The sequence below is a fragment of the Eulemur rufifrons genome, chromosome 10, assembly GCF_041146395.1.
Source record: "Eulemur rufifrons isolate Redbay chromosome 10, OSU_ERuf_1, whole genome shotgun sequence".
NCBI lineage: Eukaryota > Metazoa > Chordata > Mammalia > Primates > Lemuridae > Eulemur > Eulemur rufifrons.
Window position 1 is genome coordinate 22,899,637 of NC_090992.1, and position 18,516 is coordinate 22,918,152.

Consider the following 18,516-nt stretch of genomic DNA (forward strand, 5'->3'; position numbering starts at 1 on the left):
TGATACAAATTATTGGTAATTAACATGTGATGCCTACTAATAATAAACAGACAAAAAATAAATGCTTATTTTACATATATACCTAAAGTTTGTAGGAATGCTTATTCTATGCTAAACAATTTTTATGCATTGTTTTGGTGTTTACATCCACATTCAAGAGGTAAATATGTTCATTATTGTCATGCTATTATTATTGAAGCTCAGAGATGTTAAATAATGTATCCAAGGTTATAAAGCTAATATCTTCTTAGATCACTTTATCTTTTATCTAGGCTTTCCTTTTAAGGTTCTTAAGATCAAACATCACATCTTAATAATTTTGTAAAATGCCTTCTGTAGGGCTTAGCAAGCACTGTGCAGAATAAAGGTTCTGTATGAATACATTGGTACCAGTTAATTCTTTTATTGTCATTCAAGCATATTACAATTCAGCAGCTTCATACTTTCTGAAATTCATTGACCAAGTTATGATAAACTTGCAAATTTTAGGTCTTAAACTTACAGGTTATCCAACTCAAAATCCTTATACCCACTTTAACTTCCTAATGGTAGAGAATAAACAGGTTGTCTGGGAGGAGGTGGGAAGGAGAGGAAATGAGGAAATGTAGAACAAAGGATACAAAGTAGCAGATGTGTATGCTGACCAAATCTAAAGAGGTAATGTGCAACATGTGAACTATAGTTAATAAAATTTAATTAGCAATTTTTGTTAAATAAGTAGATTTTAGTTTCTCTTGTCACATACACATACAAAGTAACTCTGAGATGATTGATCTGCTAATTTCATCACTAACATAACCATTTTACTGTTTGCATGCATCCTGTAAAATCATGTTGCAAACCTCAAATATAGAGACAAAGTTACAATTAAAAAAAACAAACAAAACAAAAAGATACATCAACCATTAGCTTATTGCATTGTATTTCTTTCAGGTAGCACATGCATTTAGTAAGTATCAGTCTATCTTTTTTCCTCCCAGGAAAAGACAGAGTCTAGAATGCTTTAGAGTGGGGGTGGGGGGGGGGAGACAAGGAGGCTATTGAGAAAGCAAATGCAACATTAGTTATGTCACAGTGGTACAATGCATCTTAATCACTTAAAAATAATTGCTCTAGAAATAATTACTCATTAGCAACATTGTAGTGTTACACCACTGCAAATGCCTTAACTAATGGGAACACTGAGCATGAAAATTATAACCAACATGTAATGTTGCATCCCAGTGCTCTGAGAATACTCCTAAACCATTTTATCAATAATTACCTGGCAGAAATATATCTTTACCTAGCTCTTATTGTCATTAGGCATGCGTTGAAATATTTTAATGTTTATAGGCCGCATTACAACTCTTTAGTTATGAAATTACATTTAGCAATCCCTAAAGTTATCATCTGTTTTATTAAGCTAAAATCCATTACAAGCCAAATTAACAAAGGTGTGCTGAGGCTGCAAAGGATTTAGCATTTGCTTCAATTGCTGGGAATTAAAGATAGAGGCTGCTGTAGTGAACCAGAAAGTACAGACCACCACTGAGACCACGCTTGTGCTGGGGGTAGGCCCTGCCCACATCACCCTGACAGATGAGCCTATTCTTTACACATCATCTCCAGAAAGGAAAATCTACCATCTACTCTGGAGAGCCATTTCATTATTTTACAGCCCTCATTATCAGCCAAGTCATCTTTCTATTTAACCGAAATCCTCCATGTCCTTCATGTTAGTGTTAGGATTTATGACCAAAGCTTCCTGTTTGGACCATAGCAGAAAATGTGAACAGCTAATCATCACTCCCTTGAGCCCTCCATATAAATGGGGCTGTTATTACATCCATCAGTCTCCTCTTTCTTCTCTCGTTACAACAGTGGAGCGAGCTCATCCAGCCATTTGTTAAACAATTAATTGTCAGATTTTAATCCCCAGTAACATTTTACTGAATTATGAAGCCTTTTTGCCTCCCCTCCTTTTTTTAGGGAGACAGAGAAAAGACAGAGACCAAGATGGGACATTGTGACTATTCTTTAACTTGGTTAACCGTCCCCTCATTCTTTCAAATCCTGTTCTCATCTTCCAGCTTGGATGAAATGAACTTGTTCATATGAAAACAGTGTCACATGCATTTTCCCCCCTGATATCGTCTGTTACCAATTTTCTTTTTTCAACCAGGAATCAGGTGGTCTTGTTTCATCCTTGCCTTTTGGCCAATGTACTATAATAATATTTTAGTGACCTATATTGTAAATTGTGTGTCATTTTCATCATAAGCATTTATGGTCTTTTTTGTGAGCCTTTTCTGTTTCTTTGAAATTCTTTTTATTTTTAAATTAGCCCCAGTTTCTTTTTATTATGATTCATTTCATTCTGCTTTAATTCTTTAGTCAACTGAACTTATTACTAAATGTGTGATCATTTGGTTGAAGGTGATTTTGTTTTGTTCCCTTTTCCTCTTATGTTTTCAAGCAACCCTGCATTACAGATGTGTTTCTGGAGAAAATGTTTAGTCAAATAGATTTTATTTTCTAGATGTTTTTGTTTTAGTTGGTCTTCAATTGCAAGGGACTCTCTCGATTTCAGTTTTTAGTTGCTCTGACTCACATGAGGCACCCTCCACCGCACACTTCTAAATCCTGGTCTGTCTAAGTAATTAAAAGCTTCTGAGGAAACTAAATGATTTCCATGAGTCAGAAGAAAGTTATTCCTATTGTGTTTTAGTGAGATTCTCAAGATTCTGCTGCCATAGAATTTTGAATAAATAATTTTTCAGAGTTCAAAAAGACCTTTTCTATATCAGGGGATCCTCTTTGTGTGTTGTCTCAAAGTCACACAGCAAAAGGCATTTTTGGGACCCGAGTCCAGCACTGTGTGATTCTAGCACCTCTGTTCTTGACCGCTGCACCTGTGTGTGTGCAATTCTGAGAATCTCGGTTCATTCACATCCTTACCATCACTGAGCACGTTTGGAAAAAAATTGACAATTTGCCAGGAGAAAGATGGTACCCCATTGTTTCTATGAAAACTGTAGGCTATGCCCTCAGTGCATAAATATTTCGATATCAATCCATGACATATTTAAGAATTAACTATAAATTTTGAAACCATAAAACAGATAGAAATAGACATACCTCAGAGATATTGCAAGTTTGGTTCCAGACCACTGGGGAAGTGTTCGTTCAGTCGGTGGAGCAGTCAGAACACATGCAACATTTATTCACTGAATTTGCTGTCTCATGTGAGTGTGGTTCGTGGTGCCTCAAAACAACTACAGTAGTAACATCAAAGATCACTGATCACAGACCACTGTAACAGATATAATAACAATGAGAAAACTGAAATGTTGTGAGAATTACCAAAATGTAACACAGAGACACGAAGTGAGTGCACGCTGTTGGAAAAACGGGTGCTGACAGTCTTGGTAGACATAAGGTTGCAACAACCTTCAATCTGTAAAAAAACACAATGTCTGCAAAATGCAATAAAGTGAAACATAATAAAAGGAGGAATGCCTGTAGTGAAATATTTATCTTATCTCAGGACAAGGAAGGATTTTGCTGACACAAAAAAAGAGTTTAAGAAAAAAATTTAAATGATTGATAGCTTTAATGACAAAAAATATCAAAAACTCTCATTAATCACTAAAGAAAAAAGACACTCTCCAGACACAAAACTATACAGTCATTTATCTGTACACTGCAAGTATATGAATAAGTAATTTTCAATTAAAAAATTGAAACTGTTAAATATAGAGAAAACTTTCTGGTAATCATAGCTTTTCAAAGATGGAATAGGTTCCTTTTAGAGGGACTGAGTTCCAAATCACTGGAGAGATTTATTAGAAAAATAATTATAGAAATCTTACAGAAGGAATTCAGTTTTCAGAAGGATATTTGTGTAGGTATCATTTAATCATCTTTTCAACTTTGAGAACCTGTATTTAAATGATGATATTTCCACCAACATTTTAATGGCACATACAGTGTATTGAAATACCTGTATTTGAGACAGTTATGCTGGCCAACATTTCCGACCCATGGAATATAAGTATCTCATACATTGTCACATGTTCTCATATAAAGAACACACACTACTGCAAATAGAATAAGTTAGTGGTGATGCGTAGTCTTGGTGGAAACTTATGCAAGGAAAATTCTCTTAGTAACATTTTTCAGAGAGAAAAACAATACATATTCATTATAGAAACACCTAAACTACAGAAAATATAAGAAAATAAAAATCAACTATGCTCCCACTGCTTATTTTAGTATATTTTAATCACTTAACTGTACATTCAATGTGCCTTTTTAATTAAATGTGAAATCATACTGCATAAATTGCTTTCTAATTTTTTTTTTCTGTTACCAAGAAAACTTTCCCATGTCCTCACTCTTCTTGGTGATTTTTTTTACTGCATCATGTGACCAGATCAAAATTCATTTAAATATCCTTATATATTAGGTATTTATCTATCGCTCATTATATAGAATGTTTCTGTTTTTTTGCCCAATTATAAATAAAGCTAAAATCCTTGTAGTTTTGCATCATCTTGTCTTCACATTAATATCTGAAAGTAGAATTTTATGAGCAAACGTTTGCACACTCAGTGGCTTTTGATTAATGGTTTTGATTACTTGCCCTCCAGAAAGTTTAAACTAATTTTCAGTCCTTCCGGCAGCATGTGCAAGAGGATCTATTTCCCTGCAGAATCTGTTGTACTGGATATTATAATTTCTTTAATTTTTTGCTGATTAGATAAGCAATAATTGTCATGGTTTAATTTGTACTTCTAATGCAAATTTGTGGTTTCTAATGGTGTTAAGCATTTTTCCACATATTTACTGCCTGTTTTCTGTAAAAGACAGAACTCTTAACTAGCAAAAAACACCATTTAGATGGAAATCATTTGCCATTAGATATCAGAGTGGCAAAAAGGCCTGACAGTGCAGCATTTGTGGATTTTGCCGGAGTCAGAAGTGCACCCTGAACTGACAGTATGTGACAGGAGGGAACTTTAAGTAATTTATTTTTCATGTTTCAAAAATAACAGCAGCAAGAACAACAACAATAAAACCTATTTTGCTCGTGTGGTTAAGGTTGTCACAGTTGCAGCCGTATACTGCCGGGAACATACGTGTAAGGGCATGTCACAGGCTGGATCCACCACTGAAAATCATGCCCCCTGGACTCCCAGCAAGAGCTCTACCTTGGGAAAGAGAGAAAAAAATTCTTCATGTGTATTTTTTCCTTAGTGAGCTGATGCTGCCTGCCGCAGGAAGGTGTGTGCATATGTGGTGGCAGGGAAAGGAGGGTGTATAAAATCCATTTCAGTCTGATGAGGTCACTCTACTGGCAGTACTGCTGCAAGAGTTTCGTTGCTGGGATGGCTTGCGCTCCGCGGGCTTTGCATCTTGCGTAGCAGTTCGAGGGCTCCTTTTCTTTCACAGGTGATGATCCTTAATAAGCACCCTTCAGGGTCTGCTTCTAGCAAATCCAATCTTAGACCCTGAATCTACTAGGGGGGACAGAAAATAACAATTAAGCAAATACCTACATAGGATAATTTCACATAGCCACTAATATGATGAAGAAAATAAAACAGGGTGAGACGGTGGCGGGCGGGGGAGCTGCTTTCGCTAGGCTGTTGGGAGAAGCCTTCTTAGGGGGGCTATGATGAGCTTAGACCAGAATAATAGGAATGGAGCATTCATTTAACATAGAGGGAACCTCCATTCCCTCATCCCCTAAATCCCAAAGCAAAGGACTCAGGAATGAAATGGTTCTAATTTTTATTTTTATTTATTTTTTTTTTTTTGACAGCCTAACTAGGAGAACCTCTTGTTTTAAACACATTTCTGTAATGTACTCTATCAGTCAGGGACCTGACAGGAAACAGACGGCATGCTGAAAATCTGGCAGTTTGAGGAGATTGCAATGAAAGGGCTATTTGCAAAGAGAAGAACAGCACTCCCTTTCTCCCAGAGAAGGTATCGATAGATCACCATCAGCTCCCTAGTCTTCTAGCCTGGAAGGAGGAAGAGGAGAAAATGGATAGGGGAGCCTGGAAACAGGTTCTGCAGGCAGGGAGCCGAGGGAACAGTTCCCATGATCTCAGTCTGCCCTTGTCCCCTCTGCTCCTCATTGGCCACATCAACCCTGAAGTCCAGAGAGCCAGTTTGGAATTCTAAAGAGCTCAATCTTTAGGGGCACAGAGCGTGGTGGCTAAGGGTAGAAGGTGGAACTGGGGGATTAGGGGCAAAGAAAGACCTTCAGCATGTGCAGTTTATATTTTAAAATAATATTTGGAAAGGATTGGAGAAAAGTGAAGAGACCCAGTTGAGGTTGTAACTTAGTATGTCACTGGCCAGCTGTACATCAACATCTGCAAGCCACTTTTTCAAATTTGTTGTAAAAAAATTAAAAGGCAGAAACAACTGATGAATTTGTTCTAAAATGTTACGAATCTCTGATGCGTCACACATCAAAATACAATATTGGAGATATATTTTAATGAATGCCATAAAAAGTATCCAGCCTATTGAAACATTGTTTACGTAGTAAAAATATAATCACTTTTGAAATAATCAGAGGGGGCCAGCTCTTTTTATATATTTTTCTAGTCTGTAAGAGATTCTGGTTCAGTTAAATCTCTTATCATGATCTGAAGTCAGATTTCAGTTGTTAGATTATGAGTCAAAAAATAGATTACTTTTTCTCAAGTCTCAGATTTCCTTTGAGACATAATTTAGAGAAAAGAGAGGATATTCTCAGTCCTGAGATAAGCATAGGATTTGTAGGTGAGACCACCAGTAATGCAATATAGGAAAGCTTGGCCAACAAGGGCCTGACAACAGAAGAATAATAAAGATGTTGATATGTCTGTATCTATTAATATTTTAGATCGAGTAGTATTTATATACTCACAAAATGAGATTTTTTTAGATACTGCTGTTTGGAGTCCACAGGCATGCTATTTAAGGGAATGTCTTTCATAATTGTGCCTGCATTTGTGGCATAAACCTTTGTAGCCCTTTAATAGTCACAGTATCTTTGCAGAGGATAAGATTCCAGAAAACCAAAGAGTCACAGAAGGCCAAACAGCTGCGGAAGAGTACAAATAGCTCTAATCTGAAATGCATGATTTATCAAATGGGAACATGATTGCTAGCAATCTTACTTTTTTTGGTGATTACAAAGTTGAGCGTTAGTAATGCATGTGACTCTATATGAGGACTTTTAGAGAGCTTTTAAAAACAATTATGCATGAGTCTTGGAGATTTTAATTTGAGCAGAAGGCCTCTGTAGAGGTAAATCAAGAGGGTAGAATGGTGAAAAATGCTGAGGGAGACCTTCAATCAGGAGAAAATATTAAGTGGGACTCCTTAGGGAGAGGCCTGTATTTGCATGTCTGGGGTGGGCTAATCTACATAATTGACTAAAACAGAATGAACAGCTGTGAAATACAGCATTTGAATGTGTGGGTAAAACAAAATTACAAAATACACAAGGTCACAGAACATGTAATGTATTTTCATAGGATTATAGTATTTCTAAGCTTGTTTGTTATATGAGAAGTCAACCAATGCTCCAGAGAAGCTAAATGACTTTATCAAGGTCAACTAGCTAGTTAGTTATAGTGTACTAGGTAAGTATGTGGACTCTGAATTCAGACATCCTAGATTCAAATTCCAGCTCCATCACTCACTCTGTGACTCTTGGATAAACTTTTTATTACTTAGCCATTGGGTACTGTCATCCAAATTGGGCAGTGTCATTCTATCTTTCTGTGTTTCATTTTTCTCATCTATAAAATGGGAATACTAGTAGGACTTCACATAAAATGAGATGATATATTTCCAGTGACGCTATATGGTGTTCTATACCATATGGACTTAGTAAGTGATCAATTAATATCAGCTATGTCTTTTATTAGTGAGAATGCCAAAGTGAAAGTCGCCTAATTCCTACAGCAATGTTATACCTACTCTACAAAAAGTAAGAGCAGATTATAATAGAGGTATACAAGAGAAATTAATTTAGTTTCCCACCTAAAATCACTGTGAAGCACAGAATAATATCAAGACTTTTTGGAGAATATAAAAGTAAACTTTTTTAATTTTTTAATTTTACCATTGGGGGGCGGGGGAAGATTTAGATGAGCTCTTTAGAACTTTTTAAAATTTCATTTCACTCTAATGCTTAAATTCAGTGTTTGGATCCTTCCCCCAGCTGAAAGTTTTTAAATTGGTTTTGTTTTATAGCTTGCAAAAATATATATTCATATTTTTTTTTGATAATTGACCTCTGTAATGTGTTTATTTTTCTCTAATAATGATGCCTACTAATGCTAGAGGATTCTTTTAGTCTTTGTAATTAGATTAAGTTGTGCTTTTTAGATAAATGCATAATACATTTTGAGCAAAGTAAAAGCATACAACTGTGAATTATAACAATATGTTTTGAATGTAGTTGGGGATAAGGCATCCGATTTGTTAATACACAAAGGTGTTGAAAAAATTTTTTTTCTTGTGGAATAATTGGATGGTTGTCAAGATAGACATCCAACACAGCAGATGGCCAAACTCACCTTCTTATAATCTCTGGTTGAAATCCTAACAAAGTTTTCACATGTTTAAGCACGTGTTTGACCATTTATTTTAGCTCATGAAGCCCCTCTTAAAGAGTTTGCTGAAAGGCCCAAGGTATGTCACCTTGATTATGACTCTGATTTTTTTTCATATTGACTGGGGGGCAAAGGCATCTTATTATTGCTTAATGCTATTTTTGATCATATCAAAACTTGGAATGATATGGTGGCATCATTAAATCCCAGGCAATGACGCTATAAAATATCAATTATGGTTTGGTACAAAATGCTGTCTTAGCTGTTGTATTTCTTGATTTTATAGATGCCTTTAGTGATTGTTCAGGGTATGTTGTGTATTTATTTTTCTTGTTCTATGTTAGTATTTTATGACACAAGTCCTTTTTGGATGACAGTGCCCAATGGCTAAGTAATAAAAAGTTTATCCAATAATCTTTTAGCCCAGTCAAAATATTGGCAGTTCCCGAAGGTGGCCTTCATCATGCAGTAGAATTCAGCCCCAGGCTAGAAGACACATTTCCACTTTTAACTACAGAAAATTCGCCACAGGTAAATAAGGCACATTCTGGAGGTATGATGGACTGTTTTGATTGAAAACAGCGCTATCTCCAAAAATTTCACGATGGTCTTAAAACTTAATCGGGATCCCTACACAATGGGTTACTGTCCTCACTTCACAGACTCCTAGTAGTGGTGTTGAGTTATTTAAGGTCTATTAAAGATGTGTTTCATGATTCAGAAAGGCATTTTCATGAAAATCCCATTGTGTGTTTGTTAACTCAGCCTGGTTATAAATCTAAAAGTCCCAAAGAACAGATATAAATGCTTATCCCTGAGTTTTTCTGAATAAGATTCATTCCAGTGTAGCTTCTTCTATAAGGACAATTTTAACTTTCAATTTTTTTTGAGAATTTTTGCATTAGTTAAATCAGGCTCTTAATATAGAGAATTGTGTCAAAATCCTCAGTTTGAGAATACTTACGCCAGATACTTAGCAAAGAAATAGAGGTACAAATATGACAAAATCAGATGTGGTTCCTGATCTTTAAAGCACCTGAAAAAGATGCAGGTCTGTTACAAATCTATACTTAGTCTTTATGGGGTAATTGTTTATTTTGAATATTTGTATGTTGGGAAGCTGTTTCCATCCATATTGGCATCTCTGTTTTGCCTATAATGTCAGTGTGTGGGAATTCTACATGTCTTCACGTATGGAAATACATACTCACACAACTCAATAACCTTTGATAAAATGAGTCATCACGGTGTCTACTTAATAACATGTAGTAATAACTATAACAAAATTTATAGAACATTTTATGTGAAAATATCTTCCTACTTTTTTTTAATCTCACAATGAATTAAGATGGCAAGTTTTTAATTGAAATTTTCTAGACAGGGCAACCAAGTGTCAGGGAATATAAGTGACTTATCTAAGGTCAGTCATCCTTGTGTATGTGATCAGGATTTCAAATGGATTATTTTGGCTCCAAAGTTCCTGCTTTGATCCAGTAGGAGACACGCACAAATGGTTTGTAAATATTGACTAGAAGGCATTTAGAATGTGTTTTAGCTTTATGAAGTATATTATGCCATTTTAAGAAGCCAGTAAAATGCTGAGCTAAGTGGGAATATTGTTGTGTGAAAAACAGTTCCTTCTACTTTATTTTTAAAACATGAGTATAACTCATTACTCCCAGGATAGCATTAGCCAAATTATTTTTCTTGGTGTTTACAGCACTAGTTCACAGATGTTAGTTGCCATGAATAGGTATCAGCAGAAAGTGTGACCCACAATCTAGTAGCAGTTGCAAACTTCACTCATTTACATAGTCAGGCCTTCTGTACTTGGCTGTCTCCTTTTTTGTTGTATGTGTGCCCTTGTGACTTCCATATCTTTTATATTCATGCTGTCAGATGAAGTTAACTTGCTCAAGTTTCTCAAGACAGGGATTATTTCTGCCATTTTGCATAAACAGCATTGATGTTTGGTATACCCGTCATGTACCTAATTTTATTTCCATTGAAAATTTCTGTTCTGCATAGTACAGGTCTCTGTATGTTAGTGGCAATTCAGATTGTATCTACATGTAAAACCAGACAAATAAAAAACAACAGTGGACCAGTGAAACACTCAGCCAAGTGTCATAGAGTTAAAATAAATTGTTATTTTTTAACCCTGAGTAAAGAGTGAAATGTGAACGTTAATTTTAATAGAATTTATAGAAGATAGGAATTTGGTAAATCCCAATAAAAGCAGCAGCAAACAATTTGAAAATAAGATAAACTCTGGTACAGTTTATGTAATGTTAATTAAAATGTATGGATTAAATTAAATAATGGATTAAAATGTATCTATTGTTAAAATATAAAAAGAACCTCTACAACCTAAGACACATTACAATTTTAAATTAATAAAAAGAAGAGATATATCGAACTAAAGAGGTAAAGGACCTCTATAAGGAAAACTATGAAACACTGAGAAAAGAAATAGCAGAACTTGCAAATAGATGGAAAAATATACCATGTTCGTGGATCGGAAGAATCAACATTGTTAAAATGTCTATACTACCCAAAGTGATCTACAGATTCAATGCAATCCCTATTAAATTACCAACATCATTCTTTACAGACATAGAGAAAATAATTATACACTTTGTATGGAATCAAAGAAGACCCCGTATAGCAAAAGCAATTTTAAGCAACAAAAACAAAATGGGAGGTATTAATTTGCCAGACCTCAAACAATACTACAAGGCCGTGGTTCTTAAAACAGCCTGGTATTGGCACAAGTGCAGGGACACAGACCAGTGGAACACAACAGAAAATCCAAATATAGAACCATCCTCATATAGTCACCTAATTTTTGACAAAGCGGGAAAGAATATACTCTGGGGACAAGAATCCCTATTCAATAAATGGTGCTGGGAGAATTGGTTAGCCACTTGTAGAAGACTGAAACAGGACCCACAGCTTTCACCTCTCACAAAAATCAAATCACAGTGGATAACAGACTTAAACCTTAGGCGTGATACAATCAGAATTCTAGAAGAAAATGTAGGAAAGACTCTTACAGACATTGGCCTAGGCAAAGAATTTATGAAGAAGACCCCCAAGGCAATCACAGCAGCAACAAAAATAAATGAATGGGACATGATTAAATTAAAAAGCTTCTGCACAGCCAAAGAAACAGTCCAGAGAATAAACAGACCACCTACAGAATGGGAAAAAATTTTTGCATACTACACATCAGATACAGGACTGATAACAAGAATCTATTTAGAACTCAGGAAAATCAGCAAGAAAAAATCAAGCAACCCTATCAAAAAGTGGGCAAAGGACATGAATAGAAATTTTTCAAAAGAAGATATAAAAATGGCTAACAAACATATGAAAAAGTGTTCAACATCTCTAATCATCAGGGAAATGCAAATCAAAACCACAATGAGATATCACTTAACCCCAGTGAGAATGGCCTTTATCAAAAAAACCCAAAACAACACATGTTGGCGTGGGTGTGGAGAGACAGGAACACTCATACACTGCTGGTGGGACTGCAAACTAGTGCAACCCCTGTGGAAAGCATTATGGAGGTATCTTAAACAGATTCAAGTAGACCTGCCATTTGACCCAGCAATCCCATTACTGGGCATATACCCAAAGGAAAAAAGGTCATTCTGTAACAAAGACACATGTACCCGAATGTTTATAGCAGCACAATTCACGATAGCAAAAATGTGGAAACAACCCAAATGCCCATCAATACATGATTGGATTAGTAAACTGTGGTATATGTATACCATGGAATATTACTCAGCTATAAGGAATGATGAAGATACGACATCTCTATGGTTCTCCTGGAGAGAGTTGGAACCCATTATATTAAGTGAAGTATCCCAAGAATGGAAAAACAAGCAACACATGTACTCACCAGAAAATTGGTTTCCCTGATAATCACCTAAATACAAATCTGGGAATGACACCAATTGGACATCAGACTGAGGTGGGGGTGGGGGAGGGGATGGGGGTATGCCTACACAATGAGTGCATTGCGCACCGTTTGGGGAGTGGTAACACTTGAAGGTGCTGACTCGGGAAAGGGGGGGTGGGGAAAAAAATATGAAACTGTTGTTTTTAACTTGCATTGTTCACTTAATAATTTATCATGAATATTTCCCATATTATTTCATATCATTGTACAAGAAATAATGTATACATTATGAGGACATACTGTATCTAACAAGATATACTGTTAGACTCTTTGATTCTGTAAAATTAAATTGTTATTAATGATAAAAAAACTAATAAAAAAATTATACCTCAAAAAAAAAAATAAAATAAAATAAAATACTGACCAGTGGGGGGGGAAAAAAAATAAAAAAATAAAAAAAAAAAATAAAAAGAAGAGAAATAATGTGATAAAATAATTCTCAAAATGGAAAGGCTTATGACAAGTAAAGCCAACCGTTAGCCTTTTTATTAATTCATGTATTTATTCATTTAATGGATATTTATCGGGCACCTTAACAAAGTCTGTGCTCTTAAGCAGCTTAAACTTTATTGCGAGAAATAGATAGTTCTTTAAAAAATTAAGCAAGATGCATCCAGATTGTGATAACTGCTTGAAAGAAATAAACAGAAAGATAACATGGAGGTATTAGTTAAGGCAGTCGCTTTGGGTGCATTGCTTGGGAAGAGCCTCCTCAGACTTTTGAGCTGAAGGATCAGAAGAGAGGGCTCTGAGCAGATCAGGCAGATGGATATTCTGCGCATAGGGAGCAAATGTGAAGGCTAAAAGATAATTGAGTGTGAACATGGTATGAGATGATTCTGGGGAGGAAGAAGAGGAGCAGAATATTTAAGGCATAGGTAATAACCAGGGCTTTAGATTTTCTTGTAAGAGCCAATGAAAATTTGAAGCAGAGGAGTTATAAAATCTAATTTATGCTTTTAAAAGAAAGATCTTCCTGTTGTGTGGATGGTGGATAGTGGGGGGCACATGGAGAGGCTGGGAGACCAAGCTACTGCGCGGTGACTCGGGTGTGAGGCAGAGGGAACACAGACTCCGAGGGCGGCAGTGGAGATGGTCAGGAACTGATGCAGAGTGGCCAACAGGACTTGGTGACAGAAATGAAGGCATCAGATCAACATCAGCCCTACGATACTAACTATAAAAAAGGGGCAAAAAATCACAGATCACAAACCTTAATGAAACAGGAATCAAAATAAAAAGGCAAGAAGTATTTAAGTTAATCACATATTTTCATTCTACAATGGAGGGGTTAGATTCTCACACCTACCTGAGGAATTACTGGTTTAAGCTTCGTCTAAGATGTTTTGAATAAAAAAGATCTAGCTGTAGACAGTTTCTCCCAAGCTGGAGCTATTAATATGTGTTATTTCTGTGTTCCCAAAACATAGTATATAATACCCCTCACAGTAGAGTAAGCCTAAGTTGGTCAAATTCATCATTACTCTTAGTTTCCTTCAGGGGATGTAAATTTTTAAAGGGTTTGCTATGTGCCAGGCACTCTGTTAGATTCTTTCCATAAAGTTGGAATTTGTCCCTGCATCGATTATGTTCTAAAACTTGTGTTCTTTCCTAACCTTATGCTACCTCATTGATCGGAAAACATACATTAATAAATCTTTTTGAACTATATGGTGTTTTGTTGTTGTTGTTGTTCCTAGAAGGTCTTCAATAGAGGGATTAGTGAAAAATTATGACAGAGAAACCTAAAGATAAATAGAAGGAACATATTTAATTTTTCTGTGATAAAATAATAAAGGTACCAAGAGTTCTAAATATATAACTCTTCCATCCCATTGGAGGAAACTCTCTAAGGGGTCATGAGAATATCAGATTACTCAAGACAGAACAAATCAGGTGGTAGATAAAAGGCTGATTTTGTGTTGTGTTAAAGCACTGGTAAAGTATTAATACTATACTATGAATAGAAAGATGAGAAATGATGGGTCAAAACTAAGATTGGTAGGAGATTAGATTTTAGGGTCTTGAGAAAGGGATGAGAAAACCAATGTGAGAAGAAGAGGAGTAATCTTTGCCCATGTTCTCAGTCACAGCGATGCTTGTAAGATAGAGTACTGGGAACACCTCACCTCACCCCAGCACATTCTGGAAGCGTGGCAACTGCCTGTTGAACACTCTTAGGTGATTTTGGTGCAAGTAATTAATGGACCACATTTTGGGAAATGCTTATTTAGCCCAGTCTCTTTATTTTATAAATCAGCATGATATGCAGAAAGGAAAATGGTTATCCAAAGTTGCATCAGTCTTTTTTGTTAGAACTTAGGCTAAAATCACAGTGTCCTCTTTGATACCGGGATTTAAATTTCCAACTCCAATTCTACACCTACTAACATGTATTATTGCCATTTCTTTTCTAGAATCACGACTACAGCTGCCTGCATGATGGACCTAAGGCGGTACCCACTGGATGAACAAAACTGCACCTTGGAAATTGAAAGCTGTAAGTCTTTCTGAAAATTCAGCTAGATGGAACAGTGCTTTAAGGTTCTCCTTAGGCAGAGGAGCCCTACCCAGGTTACGGTCAGACCAGAGGTCCTGCAGAGGCTCTGCTAGAACACTAAATTTGGTGGAGGGAGGCACTCTCGGCACCTTCCCTCAATAGTGCCTCTGCTCTCTTAGTCTCGTCTCCAAATCTTTGGGAGAGATGTTTAGGGAAGAAATAATCTGGCAGTAAAAGGAGAATGCTAAGAACATGGAAGGAGACCAAGGGCTATTTCAGGCATTTAAAATATGGAATTGCTGCAAACAGCTACAGCAAGCTTGGGAAAATAGGTGGTGGTGGCAGGGTGTCACAAGATGCCCTAATTGTCTTTGCCTCTTGTCAACTTTCTCTCTTTGCAATTATAAAATAAAGGTGGCCTTCCAGATTAGTTAAGAGAGTATGATTTAATACAATGATTTTTTTTGTTTGTTTTGAGGGACTATTTTTAGTGTCTACAGTTTATGTTTTTGCTGAAGGCCATATGATGAGCAAAGTTGGTGTGTATGCGTGTGCGTGTGCGTGTGTGTGTGTGTGTGTGTGTTCTGTTTAATGTGCTGACCTGTTTTGCAATGTGGCTGCTTTTCTAGGCCATGGTTTTAGCTTCCAGGTTGATGATTCAGTCTCCTATCTTGTTGGGTGGGCTAAAATGTTGATTTTGTAACCCATCTCCATGTCAGAGGTCACACAGGGAAGTGGTTTCAGGTGGAAGAGCATTTTGAATTTCTTTTCTCTGTCACTTCGTCGCAATGTTTTCATACTTTATTCCACCAAATAATTGGAAGCTGACAATTCTATATCCAGCATTCTAGATAATGAGTAACTGCACTGCTGTGAGGCTACTCTCAGCCTTCGTGAGAAATTTTAGCTATGGCAAGCGGCGTGACTCAAATCTGAGCAGAAGTGTGGCATTTATGACACATTGTGGGTATTTTTGCCCGCTTCAAAAGATAGTTTCCAGGGATAATTAAATTTGCATGTATTTTTGAAGAAATGGATGGCAGGCTTATATTCCAGATCATCATTATTTTCAAATTAGATCTTTGCCTTACAGAACTGTTTAATAAAATCGATCCATAGGATTTCAATGATTAATTTTATGTAAATATTTTTGGGAAGATGTTGCATGCTGCATTATCTTAACTTACGTTACACTTTAGAGAACATAATAATGTTCTTCGATGTTCAAATTCTTTCGTAATTTAAAAGTACTGATGTAAGGATATTTTGAAATAGATATGTTGCTGTGGTGTACCGCTCATCAATGTTTGTGGTAAGAGCATTTTTTTTGGTTCCAATTTTGGTATATGTGCTGCCAAAGTATAAGCACAAGAGCATTTTGGGGGGTAAAATTTTACTGGAATTTTAAATAATCATAGTTGGAGGTGGATGAAGCACTTTCACTGATACTATTTCATTTGAGCCTTCCAAAACCCTTTTGTATAAGTGAACAATTACTTTTTATTTTAAATAACTGATATCTAAGGACACAGACAATGTTCCAAGTGTTTCATGTTTTTAAATTATAATTTTGACATGAATATTTAAAAATTAACATGATAATTCATTCAATTTTATATATATCTCTTTTTAATTCACCATTGCCCTGTTAAATAAGGTAGATATTAATATTGCCATCTTTACAACTGGAAAGACAGACTCAAAGAGATAAAGTGATTTGTCCAAGATCATTAGCCACTTTGTGGCACTGTGGCTCTGTGCTGATGTGGTAATGAAGAAAATCAGTGGATTTTGGAGGATTCAGATAAGACCCCAATTCTAAAGCCCTCTAGTTGAAAAAGCAGGAGAATAGCCTGGCCTTAAAGGAAATTGGGACTTGCTCATATTTAGAAAGGTAGCAAATCATTGCTATAAAGAATTAAATATAGTGTTAAATTAAGAATATACGTGATATCCAGGCTCTGTTATTATAAAAAGATTGTTTACTACCTAAGCATATTGAAATGAGTTTAGGTTCCCATTCCTTAAACTACTAGTTCCCCAGTTGATGCCTGACATTCCACCTTATTCATCCATTCCGTTTAAGCAAACCCTAGGCATTCATTCATTCTCATTCTCTCCCTCTCTCTCTCTCTGTTTCCCTTTCTCTCTCCCTTTCTCCTTCTTCCTTCTCTTCATCTCTCCCTTGTTTATCTGCTTCCATCCCTTATTTCTTCTCACTCTCAGATGAAAATTACCTTAACTGTGCCATTGCTGAATCATTAACACCTTGTCAACTTATCAAAAATAATTATGCATTGGTTCAATTCAAGCAAGAGAGGATAACATAACCTGATTCTGGGCAGCTTGGAGTGGGGGAACATTAAGATTGAGCTTATTGTTCATTCATTCATTCAAGAATTTACTAGGTCATTAAATATTTATTGGGCACTAATTATTTACCATGTACTGTAATAATCTCTAAAGATACAATGGTGAACAACAATATACAACATCCCTGGCCTCCTTTATTAAGTTGAGGGAGTCATACAGGTTGAATATTCCTAGTCCAACATGCTTGGGATGAGAATACTCAGCCTGTTTCTGATTTTGGATTTTTTTCAGATTTTGAAATGTTTGCAGTATATTTATAAGTAATACATTACCATACATAACAGTTGAGCATCCCTAATCCAAAACCTGAAATGCTCCAATGAGCATTTCCTGTGAACATCATGTCAGTGCTCAAAAAGTTTCTGATTTTGGAGCATTTCCAATTTTAGATTTTCAGATTAGCGATACTTAACCTCTAATTTAAATAAATACATATATGAATGTAAAATTGCATTAGTGAAAAGTGCTGCCAAGAAGTGTTTAGCTCTGTGAGATCTTTTCTAAAAGGCTATTTAAAGCAAGCCTTGAAATAAGGTGTTAAGAATTCTAAAAGGTTAGTATGAACTATGCTAACCCATAACTTTTCTTAAACTTAAAGGGAGGGAGATGTTCCAGAGAATTAATGGGATTTGCAGAACTAAATGGGCTCTGATAATATTTATCACCCTACAGACCATGGAACTTAACTGCCAAAATTGAAAAGAGAAATCCATTCCTAGCCGTTCCCAATCCTGTCTCTAAAAACCACCTTTTACCTACGTGTTTCTGTCATCCGTGTGGTCAGAGGCAACTCATCATATTTTGTCTGCATACATAGCATGTATGTATGCACAGCCATGTATATATCTTGTCTATATCTTTCTCTGAAACTCTCAGCATAGGTTGGGAAAGGGGCACTGGAATATTTGCCTGTTTTTCTAGAGAAATGGCATCCTAAAAGCACCAAATAATAAAGCTATGCAGGAGCCTAAATAAACAAAGTTCTTTTGAATATGCTTGCTATTTAGGAGTGAGTTTTAGTACAGAAATAATGACTTGTCCCAGGTATGCCAATGCTT

General features: G+C 36.0%; 1 protein-coding gene across 3 annotated transcripts in view; it reads left to right on the plus strand.

Moving 5' to 3' along the window:
• Positions 1-18,516, plus strand: part of GABRB2 (gamma-aminobutyric acid type A receptor subunit beta2) — a 217,178-nt gene that overhangs the window by 97,543 nt on the left and 101,119 nt on the right. For all 3 annotated transcript variants that reach the window (XM_069484257.1, XM_069484258.1, XM_069484259.1), the window contains exon 5: positions 15,003-15,085. In XM_069484257.1, coding sequence (XP_069340358.1) covers positions 15,003-15,085 — 83 coding nt within the window. The remainder of the gene's footprint in view (positions 1-15,002; positions 15,086-18,516) is intronic.